At 39.2% G+C, this 13,452-nt stretch overlaps 1 protein-coding gene across 1 annotated transcript in view; it reads left to right on the plus strand.

Moving 5' to 3' along the window:
• CNGA1 (cyclic nucleotide gated channel subunit alpha 1) overlaps positions 1-13,452 on the plus strand; it is a 38,584-nt gene that overhangs the window by 15,557 nt on the left and 9,575 nt on the right. Inside the window, exons 2-4 of the mRNA XM_006073739.4 lie at positions 6,728-6,848; positions 8,328-8,447; positions 9,385-9,447. Coding sequence (XP_006073801.3) covers positions 6,742-6,848; positions 8,328-8,447; positions 9,385-9,447 — 290 coding nt within the window. The 5' untranslated portion in view covers positions 6,728-6,741. The remainder of the gene's footprint in view (positions 1-6,727; positions 6,849-8,327; positions 8,448-9,384; positions 9,448-13,452) is intronic.

Below are 13,452 nucleotides of genomic sequence, written 5' to 3' on the forward strand. Positions count from 1 at the left end.
CTTAAAAATACAGAGATCTATTGTCTCAGTTCTAGAAGCCAGAAGTACCACATCAAGGTATTAGTTGGGCCATGCTCCCTCTGAAGGCACAAGGGAAGAGTCTGTTCCATACCTCTCTTCTAGCTTCTGTTACTGCAGCTATTCCTTGGCTCGTGGATTGCTGTTATTCAGTCGCTCAGTGGTGTCTGACTCTTTGTGACCCCATGGGACCCAAAGAAGGTCCCTTTCTTCTCCTTCTTCTCGTTTTCTGTCTTACTGTAAGAGCTAGGACCTCCAGTACAATTTGGATACCGCTAGAATATCTTTGCCTTGTTCTTGGCTTTAGGAGGAATATCTTCAGTGTTTTTATCATTAGGTATGATGTCAGTAATAGGGTTTTTGTATTTTTTTTTTAAATCATGTTCATCAGCATGCCCCTGTCCTTCACCATCTCCTGGAGTTTGCTCAAACTCAGGTCCATTGAATCAGTAATGCCATCCAAACATGTGTATATATCTTCCCATGGTATTTTTTTGTGTGTATCTCCACAGTCTTCCTTCTGTCAGTGTCTCTGTGCTCAAATTTCCCCATTTCCAGCTATCAGTTTTTTTCTCATGGTATAACACTATTAAAATGGCCACTAACTTTGAAACAAAGAGAAAATAACCTTAGACATTGAAAGAGTCTTGCCTGGAGAATCCCAGGGACAGCGGAGCCTGGTGGGCTGCCATCTATGGGGTCGCACAGAGTCGGACACGACTTAATCGACTTAGCAGCAGCAGCAGTTTATTTTATGGGTCTGAAACATTTTGTTCAGTGTGGTGCTCTTATCTTTTTTATCATTATTAGTTGTGAGCTCTTCAGGGTTGTAGTCATATCTGGGCTTCTTTCTCAAAGCAGCTGACAGAGAAGTTTGTACATAGTATTTATGTTTTGAATTGAACATTTACATTCATTTCCTGGAATGTATGTTTCATTTTCCTGTTATTCATTGCTAATATACAGAAATAAAATTAATTTTTTTACATTGACTTTTTATCCTGTGACCTCGCTAAGTTCACTTATTTGTTTTAATATTTTTCTATAGATTCTTTAGTGTTGTTTACAGATACTACAATTTCATGTCTGAAAATAAGGATATCTATCATCTATCATTTCTGAAAATATAGTTTCATTTTTATCTAATATAAAACCTTTCCAATATAGAACCTTGCTTTTTTTCCCCCTTTCTTCTCCTTCTTATTCTCTTTTTCTGTCTTACTGCAAGAGCTAGGACCTCCAGTACAATTTGGATACCACTAGAATATCTTTGCTTTGTTCTTGGCTTTAGGGGGAATATCTTCAGTGTTTTCATCATTAGGTATGATGCCAGTTATAGGGTTTTTTGTACTTTTTTAAAAATCAGGTTGAAGAAATTTCCTTTTATTCCTGGTTTGCTAAAAGTTTTTATTGTGAATAGTTATTAAATTTTGTTAAATGATTTTTCTGTATCTGTTGAAATGATCAGATTGTTTTCTCACTTTTTTCTGTTAATATAGAGAGTTTCATTGTTTTTCAAATTTAAATTTATATTTTTCATTTAAGTTATGAAGTTGACTTTTTCTTATATTAGTTGTTTGTGAGTTTTGTCTTTGAGAATTGATCCTAAATGTTTCAGATTTGCAGATCTGAACTGTCAGGGAGGTAATAACATCAGCCTTAAAGTCTTTCTTGACCATTATTTTCTCTCTCCCACCGCTGTATTCAGAAATACAAATATTATTGGGTTAGTGTAGGGTACATAGCATAGAGTAATGTTTCTTTAAATGTAATTTAGGAATGGCTTGAAATAGAATTACTTAAGGTGCTTGATAGAATTGTAGATTCCTGTGCCCCATGACATTCATACTCTGAGAGCAGGACCGGGGAATCTGTATTTTACACAAAATTTACAGGTATCATTCATCCTAAATTTAGAGAACCACTGCTTCATAGTTAATTATGTTCATGTGTGTGAGTACACAGCATATCTTTCTGATATTTGATATAAAAAAGATACTATTCTGATTTTGCAGATGTAAAAACCAAGGCTGAATAAGGTTAAAAATCTCACTTGAGTTCATTCAACTAATAAATGGTAGAGGTAGATTTTGAACCCAAGTCAGACTGCTTCCTGGGCATTCACAATTTATATTCCAAGTTAATTTTGCCTGAATTGTTCATCAGGTTTCTCAATCATTTACTTTGCTTTATCTAAGTGAAGTTTTAGTTTTAGTTTTTTATTTTAATTGAAGGATAATTGTTCTACAATGTTGTGTTGGTTTCTTCATGAAGTTTTTTTATTGCCTTGCTTAAGTGAGAAAATTTTGTTATTCATTTAAAAATTAAAGTGGAAACTTTGTAAAAACAGTTGTTTCATTTAGATGCAAAGATTCATGTTTGAAAGCCAACAAAGGAATGAATTCTCTAAAAGAATTTTTTGTTTTTTGTTCAGATGTCTTACTAATTATCCTATGATACCAAAAAAGTTGAAAAGCATATGAAAAAAATCAACTGTTGCTAACATTAAAAACCCTTTCTCAAACTACAAATTTTGCCTTTAATATGTAAAAATCTTTAATGTAAAATTTCAAAATTAAATATTAGCAGCTAAAATTCAATACATATGAAAAGAATAACTTACCATAGTCAAGGAGATTTTATTCCATAACTATTAAAAGAATTTATTAATATAGTTCAGTATATTAATAGGGAAAATTGAAAGGAAAAATATGATTTTTTCTATAAAAGCAAGGGAGCCTTAATAAAAATCAACATTCATTCCAATTTCTAATTATTAAAAATTAATAAAATATGAATAAATGGAGATTTTGCTATCGTGTATCAAACATTTCTCTTAAGCTAACAGTCAGTAATATGCTTAAGAGTGAACCTATAAAACATTCTCATAAAGCCAAAAACCATACTAGGTGTCTCTTAAAATAGTTTTAATATCAGAATATCAAGACTGTTACTTGTATGTTCTGGAATTTTTAGTCAAGGTAACTAGACATAAAAAAGCTAAATACCTCATGAAAAAGACAAAGAATAATTTGTGTAAGTTCTATTATTTCATTACTGAAAGCAGAAATTGTTTAGCATAAAAACTATTAGAAATATTTTCAATTATTCAACTTTAACTGTAAAGGTCAGTTAGGTTGGCTGGTTTAAAATAAATAAGTAAATAAATATTTTTAATGATACAGCAAAAGCAATGGAAAAAAGGGAAAAGCAAGGGGAAAATGTCTTGACTATCTTGATAGAGACAAAAATGCAAAATATCTAGAAATTAATAAAAATATAGAACCTGTACTTAGAAACTTTTTCAAAAACATAAAGAAAAATAATTTTATAAATTTTTCTATAATTTTAATGCAAACTCCACCAAAATCTTTATGGTTGACAAAACAAATTTTGAACAATGACATTTCAAGCTAGTAGGGAAAAGATGGACTATTGATTATTGATTTAGTGCTAGACTATTGACTAGCCATTTAGAAAATGTAAAGTTAAATCCCTACCTCACACCTTACACCAAAATAAATTTGATAGATTAAAATTTAAATGTGAAAAAGGAAACCATAGAAACAGTGGAGAAAATGTGTTGATAAATAATTATAAGGTCTAGAGTGGAATTTTGTGTATTTTATTTTTCTGTTTATATATTTTTATTTTTTCCTAGAGTGAAGATGTATTAAAAAGTGATTGTGTGATATAAAAAAGGTTTTTTCCTATTATAACACTTAGGCCAATAAGAAATTATGGGAGAAGGGAAGTGATTCTTTGTTCTGCAGGTGCAAGCAAAGTCCTGGTTTGGTTCATTCTGACATATTGGATAATATTATTTGTCCTTATTTAATCTTTTTTACTCACACATAGTTTTTCCTATGTTGAGATGGATGAAATAATCATATATTCTCCTTTTGTTAATCCTAAGGTACAGGATCTCTCAGAAAGAGTGGAAATTGATGACAATAGGAAGCCAGCATGCTATAAATATAACCAGAATATCCATGTTAATACTGAAAAGGAGTCAATGAGATAGTTCTCAGTGGCTGTTTTTTTAAAAATTGCTTCATATTTAAATAAATATGCACACTTTTATTAACAAGCATCACAAAAATCCTGTTTACTATTTTTTGACTAATGATCACTAGTTATTTTCATTAGTTGTATGAATAGTAGAGTGAAATAAAGAACATTATTTATTGCCATCCTCACTTGAAGATGTAACATTTTAAAGAATGAAGGGTATTTTATACAGTTTCTCACATGAAATGGTGTCTTTTTTTTAATTTTTGCTTTTCTATTTTATTCATAACAAAGGCAAGTTTCCAAATAAAACCCAGAGATCAGTGGTAGAAAAATAACAAAGGAAAAATTCCCAGTCTATATAATAAAAACCTGGGAGTGCAGGGAAGTGGGGGGTGGTGGTGTGGGAGGAGAGGAATGGCAGGATGACCAGCCATGGAGCATAGATGGAGGTTTGGGATCTGTTGAAGTTGTCTCGTATCCCAGTCATCCTCTCACGTTGGCCTTCTTTGGGTCTTCATCAGCAGGACCACAGCAAGTAGTATTCAGTACAAGAACTGATGTTCTTAGAGCCCACGAACAGATACTGTGTTTTTATTTTGTTCACTGGAAGAAACATAGAGCTTAAAAGCTGAGAATTGTATTTTATTTGGGGACATTACCGAGAGCTATAGTTTGAGAGGCAACCTTGCAGATGGCTATGAGGGACGGATCCAAAGAGGTAGGGAGGGAACGAGGATATATATACGAGTTTTTGCTGAAAAAGAAAAGAAAAGAAAAGAAAATCTTGTTGTCGACCATCAAAAGATTACTGCTAATCACAAAAATTTGGAAGGAATGATGCTAAAGCTGAAACTCCAGTACTTTGGCCACCTTATGCGAAGAGTTGACTCATTGGAAAAGACTCTGATGCTGGGAGGGATTGGGGGCAGGAGGAGAAGGGGACGACAGAGGATGAGATGGCTGGATGGCATCACTGACTCGATGGACGTGAGTCTTGGTGAACTCCGGGAGTTGGTGATGGACAGGGAGGCCTGGCGTGCTGCGATTCATGGGGTTGCAAAGAGTCGGACACGACTGAGTGACTGAACTGAACTGAATCACAAAAATCAGACTTCCTAAGTTAGTGATTTTAGTGCTTTTCTATGTATGGGAAGTGTCAAGAGTCTGGGCTCACTGAAATTACTCCTTTGCTATGCATCTTAATTACCTGAGGCCAGTGGCCTGTTTTGCTCCACTCCAGTCCTCTTGCCTGGAAAATCCCATGGATGGAGGAGCCTGGAAGGCTGAAGTCCATGGGGTTGCTGAGGGTCAGACACGACTGAGCGACTTCACTTTCACTTTCATGCATTGGAGAAGGAAATGGCAACCCACTCCAGTGTTCTTGCCTGGAGAATCCCAGGGACGGGGGAGCCTGGTGGGCCGCCATCTATGGGGTCGCATAGAGTCGGACACAACTAAAGCAACTTAGCAGCAGCAGCAGCAGAACTTTATTAGTGGGGAGTCTTGGTCTCGGGGAGGAGCTGGTATGGATACCTACTGCCCATCTAGGCTCATTTTTCTGGGTATCAGATGTTGACTCTATGCAACTTTAAAGGAAACATCCTTAGGGATGAAATCCTGACAGGGTAGCTCTGTGAATACCAAGAAACAAGGGTAAGGGGAGGATCCTGGACACAGCTGGGCCCTTGGGACAGCAGAGCTTCAACATGGGACTTCATGTCCATGGGCACACAGGCACACTGTCCGGGCCCTGCAGGAACTTGTTTCCAGCCATGTCACTGCAGCACCCTGGAGACCCAGTAAGGAACTTGGAGTTAGTCATGATTGCAGGGGTGTCATCATGGAGCTAGTGGTTAAAGAACCCACCTACCAATGTAGGAGACAAAAAAGGAGCCGGTTTGATCCTTGAGTTGGAAAGATTCCCTGGAGGAGGGCATGGCAATCCACTCCAGTATTTTTGCCTAGAGAATCCCATGGACAGAAGAGCCTGGCAGGCTACAGTCCATAAGGTCAAAAAGAGTCAGTCATGACTGAAGCAGCTGAGCATGCATGCACCTCTGGGCGCTGGCAGAACATCAGGAAAGAAGGCAAAAGCTGATTTGCCTGCTGGCCATTCACTTTGTATAAAGCTGGGCTCCAGCCACCACAAGGTTGGGTTGCTTTGTTCTTGGTGTTTTCCTGATGCCTTAACTGGTTGTTTGGAAGCTGAGTGGTATGTATACCAGAATAACACAGTAAACCTGCTAAAATGTGGATCAGTTTCATCTTTATTCACTCCAAAGTTTGAATCCCACTTTTTTTTTCTGAATGCCTGTAGAAATTCATATCTGATTACATCCATTTTGGTATTTTATTTTACAGTTTTTATTCATACTTCATTATTGGATGTGTATGTGAAGTCCCTATAGTTTTGTTCTACACTTACATTGTCTAAATATTTCAAAGTTAGGATAAATCCAAATTTTAAAAAGTTCTACACTTCTGGTACATTCTTGAATTTTAAAAAAATACACAAAAACCTATCTAGTGGTAATTTAAGTATTAGACCATTACTATATTCTATTAAAAATAATTTCTACCTATAACTAGAAATAAGATTGTTAATACAGCCTTGGAAGAATGATAGAGTGAAACTTCGGATTATATCTTTAAGTATATAAAAAGTCTTCCTGCTAACAAGACTTTTTCCTCCCAGATATTAAACTAACCATGAAGAAAGTGATTATCAATACATGGCGCTCTTTTGTAAATATTCCCAATGTGGTTGGACCAGATGTTGAAAAGGAAATAACAAGGATGGAAAATGGAGCATGCAGGTAAATGCACACTTTCTTCTATGTATTTTTAATACCAACCACCATTCTTAAGTTTGAACGGGCTTAACTGCAGTTTAAGTTTTAATTTCAAACCTTGAACTTCATAATTTATTTAATTTAGTGAATTTGCTTCTACTTTGTGACAGCCTCAGTTCAGTTCAGTTCAGTTCAGTCTCTCAGTCGTGTCCGACTCTTTGCGACCCCATGAATTGCAGCACGCCAGTCCTCCCTGTCCATCACCAACTCCCGGAGTTCACTCAGACTCACATCCATCGAGTCAGTGATGCCATCCAGCCATCTCATCCTCTGTCGTCCCCTTCTCCTCCTGCCCCCAATCCCTCCCAGCATCAGAGTTTTTTCCAGTGAGTCAACTCTTTGCATGAGGTGGCCAAAGTATTGGAGTTTCAGCTTTAGCATCACTTGTCTAACAAATGAACATAGATATTATTGTGGGCATTCTTTAGAAGCACCTTTGCCAAATATTTCCTTTGTCACTGGCAGGACCTTTCCTCATGAAACATTTCACATCTAAAGGGACAACAGTGCCATGGAGAAATGTGGGGAAAAAGAATAGTGTGAAATGCTAATGTGTTTTAAGAGTATGATTTAAAGTGGTCACCCTATAAATGAAGCAAACATGTATAAATAAGTTGAATTTATTTTTGGTGAAATGAAATGTTACTACAAGTTAATTAAAAAACCTGTATTATTTGACCTGAAGTATAGGTATCAAGGGCTACCCTAGTGGCTCAGAGTGTAAAGAATCCACCTGCAATCTGGGAGAACTGGGTTCGATCCTGGGTTGGGAAGATCCCCTGGAGGAGGGCATGGCAATCTGTTCCAGTGTTCTTGCCTGGAGAATCCTCATGGACAGAGGAGCCTGGCACACTACAGTCCATGGGGTCCCAAAGATTTGGACATGACTGAGCGACTAAACACATAGATATAAAGGGGGCTTCCCTAGTAGCTTAGCTGGTAAAGAATCCGCCTGCAATTCAGGAGACCCTGGTAGGTTCCTGGGTCGGGAAGATCCCCTGGAGAAGGGATAGGCTGCCCACTCCAGTATCTTGCCTGGAAAATCCCCATGGACAGAGGAGCCTGGTGGGCTACAGTCCATGGCATAGCAAAGAGTCAGACACAACTGAGCAACTGAGCACACATGCACACGTAGATATCATACTTTCTATCTGACAAATACTAACATTATCATCATCAATTCATCAAACAATACAAATATGAGAGTCCTAGAGAGTAATTTCTTAATTACACGTATTGTGCTGGATTGTGCATATACTCTTAATTCTATTCTCCTTGAGAGTAAATTGCTACTTCTGCACAGTTCGCATTTCAGTCTTATTACACATTGTTGTCTGTGTTTGTTTGAGAGAGAAGAAGAGATCCCCCCAGTGAGAAATGTTGTTCCCCTATAATGGTTCAAAACGTTGATCTAATTCATCTTTGCCACCTTTTGGACCGTAGCTCCTTTTCTGATGATGATGACGACAGTGCCTCTATGTTTGAAGAATCAGAGAGTGAGAACCCCCACGCAAGGGATTCCTTTAGAAGTAATACCCACGGAAGCGGACAACCATCACAGAGGTGAGCAATGTGATCGGTCCCTCCACACTTGTTTTTAGACTATTATTTAGATGAAAGAAAGGCACCATTCTTCCACTTGGTGGGCTTGGCAACCTTGATAAGCTTGGCAAACCTTCCTGCTGCCCAGCTACTCTGAAGTACATTCTGTTCCTTACTTTTCTCTTCTCTTGGGAAACTGCCACTGCCTGATGATAATTCATGTTCATGGGGCTCCAAGTCGTAAATACACTTTCCAATCAGTTTCCCTGAAACCTGTGTCTATCCCTTAGGAAATCTCATGCCTGAGTCCTCTCTGATTTCCTCCTCTTCTCTGATGCTTCTTCCAAGCAATTGTATGTGAGAGGGATTAGCTGTCATTCTCTAAAATGCTCTCTCCCCTTCAACCCTACTTTCAGGGAAGTCAAGCACTAGGGTGAGTATCGAGAAGAGAAAAGCTAATAAATCCACCTCAAACTGTTGACTCTGAGAGTGTAAAAGAAGTGTAGTATTGGTGTGGATGAGGGGTTCCCATTCTATCACGATTATTCATGTTTTCTTTGGCTTTATCCCTCTTTTTTCCCCCTCTCCTCTTTCTTTCTCCACTGACCACCTTCAGCTTTCCTATTGTTTTCATTTCTCTTGTCTTCCATGACAGTCTAAGACTTAGATTTCTTGCTGAGAGTTAGTAGCATCCAACTTGGCTTACTCAGGTTGTAAGAATGCTAATGTGATCCATTGTAAGCACTGATGAATAGACATTTACCGATCGCTTTGATTCATGGCACTAACATTCAGCAACTCACACTTCATGGAAGCTCTCTATTTTCAAAAATTGCCTAGGCACTGGTTAGTAATGGGTAGAAACTGGAAAGCAGTTGTTCTTTAAGACTGTTTGCTTGCCATGGACATTGTATATATGGTAACTACTAAGACTTCACTGTACTTTTTCATTTCCCAGGGAGCAATACCTGCCTGGAGCCATTGCACTTTTTAATGTTAACAACAGCAGCAATAAGGAGCAGTAAGTATATCGACAATAGAAAGCCAAACCTTTGTTTTTAAAGAAAACCAGTAAAAAGGCATAAATACGCCTGAATGTGTTAGACTCCAAATACTTATTTGGCAAACTCTATCTAATGCAATTCCAATCCCAAAGAAAGGCAATGCCAAAGAATGCTCAAACTACCGCACAATTGCACTCATCTCACATGCTAGTAAAGTAATGCTCAAAATTCTCCAAGCCAGGCTTCAGCAATATGTGAACCGTGAACTTCCTGATGTTCAAGCTGGTTTTAGAAAAGGCAGAGGAACCAGAGATCAAATTGCCAACATCTGCTGGATCATGGAAAAAGCAAGAGAGTTCCAGAACAACATCTATTTCTGCTTTATTGACTATGCCAAAGCCTTTGACTGTGTGGATCACAATAAACTGTGGGAAATTCTGAAAGAGATGGGAATACCAGACCACCTGATCTGCCTCTTGAGAAATCTGTATGTAGGTCAGGAAGCAACAGTTAGAACTGGACATGGAACAACAGACTGGTTCCAAATAGGAAAAGGAGTTCGTCAAGGTTGTATATTGTCACCCTGTTTATTTAACTTATATGCAGAGTACATCATGAGAAATGCTGGACTGGAAGAAACACAAGCTGGAATCAAGATTGCGGGGAGAAATCTCAATAACCTCAGATATGCAGATGACACCACCCTTATGGCAGAAAGTGAAGAGGAACTCAAAAGCCTCTTGATGAAAGTGAAAGTGGAGCGTGAAAAAGTTGGCTTAAAGCTCAACATTCAGAAAACGAAGATCGTGGCATCTGGTCCCATCACTTCATGGGAAATAGATGGGGAAACAGTGGAAACAGTGTAAGACTTTATTTTTCTGGGCTCCAAAATCACTACAGATGGTGACTGCAGCCATGAAATTAAAAGACGCTTACTCCTTGGAAGGAAAGTTATGACCAGCCTAGATAGCATATTCAAAAGCAGAGACATTACTTTGCCAACAAAGGTTCGTCTAGTCAAGGCTCTGGCTTTTCCTGTGGTCATGTATGGATGTGAGAGTTGGACTGTGAAGAAGGCTGAGTGCTGAAGAGTTGATGCTTTTGAACTGTGGTGTTGGAGAAGACTCTTGAGAGTCCCTTGGACTGCAAGGAGATCCAACCAGTCCATTCTGAAGGAGATCAGCCCTGGGATTTCTTTGGAAGGAATGCTACTAAAGATGAAACTCCAGTACTTTGGCCACTCATGCGAAGAGTTGACTCATTGGAAAAGACTCTGATGCTGGGAGGGATTGGGGGCAGGAGGAGAAGGGGACAACAGAGGATGAGATGGCTGGATGGCATCACTGACTCGATGGACATGAGTCTGAGTGAACTCCGGGAGTTGGTGATGGACAGGGAGGCCTGGTGTGCTGCGATTCATGGGGTCGCAAAGAGTCGGACACGACTGAGCGACTGATCTGATCTGATCTAATGCAATTGCAAAGATATTCTTTTGTTTTGTCATTTGGTTATTTCCTTCTGAAAAATGGACCTAGCCATGTTAAAAGTAGTATGTGTTTATTTGAATACATGTAGGAAACCCTTGTCTAGAGCATATGTGCAATTGCACCTCCATGTGGTTAGGGTTAGGGTGGCTGACCAAATAAATGAAACGTTATTAATCGTTCTCATTCTGAGTCAATATGTCTTAGGTCAAGTTTCCCAGGACACAGTCTCTGGGATGGAGGCTTGTATGTGGAGGTTTATTGGGAGTGCTTTCAGAAATGACACCTAGAAGGGAGTTAAGGAAATAGGACTGGGTAGAGAGAGAAGCTGGGCTTCGTAAATAGAGTTGATGTGCCATGTGATGCCGTGATGGCCCTTCAGAATTGTTCCATATAGTTAGGTGATAGGACTGGGCTTTGTATGCATGCACAGTCATTGGATGAGGGCTGCCTCAGGAAGGGTGGCATAATTTTGAGCATGGTGGCTTCCTTCAACGAAGGCTACCCAAGGGAGAGGGAAAATAAGCTGGCAGTAACCAAAACTGGACACTGGCACTGGTCAAAGCCCTGAAGCGAAAAAGCAAATTAGTATCCATATTATAGGGCTTTCCTGGTGTCTCAGCAGTAAAGAATCTGCCTGCAATACAGGAAAAGCAAGAGATGCGCGTTTGATCCCTGGGTTGGGAAGATCCCTTGGAGAAGGAAATAGTAATCCACTCCAGTATTCTTGCCTGGAAAATTCTGTAGACAGAAGAGCCTAGCAGGCTACAGTCCATGGAGTTGCAAAAGAGTTAGACATGACTTAGTGACTGAGCACAGCATCCATAATATATATTGATTCAAGTCAGAATTATCTGATACCCTTTCCATGGTGTAATTAACTTGCCACCAAGTGACCACTTTCTTCAAGTAATGGTGCTGTTTTAGAGTCATAGCATTAGTCTTTGTAACTGGAAGGTTAGACAGTATTAGCAGCAGTTCAATCACCTGGGTGAATGGGACCTCTGTGCTGGGCCCATACATCATCTCCATCTCTATCACCATGGTTGCTCCATTCATGTCCCTGTGTGTCAGCATCATTGAAGATGCCAGTGACAGAGGGTAGCTTTATCAGCAGGCAGGTTTTTTTCTACTTGCTTGTTTTTATTTTCCTTTTCCATGGCAACTGATATTTGATGGGCATTAACATGGGATACAGAGATTTTAAAACTTTGTGCCCATGCTCCTGAAGTCCATTTAGTCTGCCTGTTCTCCAGAATTATTTTTGCTGATCTTTCAGTATCTTTTCATGAGGTCCCTGACCAACCAGCCAATGCATTGTGACTGTCCATGAATCCTTGTACATTCTTAATTTGAGCCATTTCTTTTTTCCCACAAAGTGGATGACTATGCAGTGTTTGACACTGTCCCATTGGTAAGATTAACCTCACTGTCTTTTAAGGCCACCTCTCCGTAGTGCTTTTCTGTAGACAACAGCTCATTTTGGCTTAATCCAAAGTGTCAAACTGACTCATCATAGATCATGCTCTATCAGCTGCTCATACAAAGCCAATATATGGCCATGATAGGGCAGAAGGAGTAGCTTTGAGACAGCAGTGGTAGATGATATGGGGAGAAGGTGCTGAGCCACCTGCTCAATCCCAAATATACCACTTTATCATATGATAGACTGCAATACAACTTTAGGACTTATTAGTTCTGACAAGATCCAGCTCGTGGTCAGCGGTCATTGTCTATCCTATGGTTAGATAATCCTCCTTAAGGTCCCAGTTAACTTGATGTCATTGATACAGATATCGTGGACCAATGTGGTAATCTGAGGAATGTCCAGATGGCCTAGGTCCCTAGAGATTATGTCATGATAGTAGGTGGGAGAGTTAACATAGCCCTGGAAAATACTGTAGATGACATACTATTGTCCATCCCTTGTGGATATGGACTGTTTATGACCTTTCCCTGATAGTGATTAAATATAACGCATTCTCCCCGAATATAACACTGACCCAGAATCTTAGGAATCTGGTATAGATTGGGTGAGTGCATTGTTTTTCACATTCACTAGAGTGGCTGTAATGGAAGCTACTATTTGGTTGATTTTGCAGTAGTCTGCTGCTGTCCAGCAGGATCCATTTGGTTGTAGTAGGGGTCAGACATTGAATTAAATGAGGATGTGATGGGGAAACACCACCCCTGCATGCACTAGGTCTTTAAGGACTGATTTCCTTTCCTGTCCAGGATGCAATATTGTGTGTTTGTTTGTTTTTTGCCGGAAGGTAGGAAACAGCTTTATGGCTTCCACTTGATCCTCCTCACTATGTTAGTTCATCTTCCACAAGCCAAGAAACTTGTGGAGACGTTGTTGTTGTTGTTCAGTTGCTCAGTCATGTCTGACTCTTTGTGACCCCATAGACTGCAGCACGCCAGGCTTTCCTGCCATTCACCATCTCCCAGAGTTTGCCCAAACTCATGTCCATTGAGTCAGTGATGCCATCCAACCATCTCATCCTCTACAGGAGAAAGTATAAACACATGACACCT

The sequence above is a fragment of the Bubalus bubalis genome, chromosome 7, assembly GCF_019923935.1.
Source record: "Bubalus bubalis isolate 160015118507 breed Murrah chromosome 7, NDDB_SH_1, whole genome shotgun sequence".
NCBI classification, from domain to species: Eukaryota; Metazoa; Chordata; class Mammalia; order Artiodactyla; family Bovidae; genus Bubalus; species Bubalus bubalis.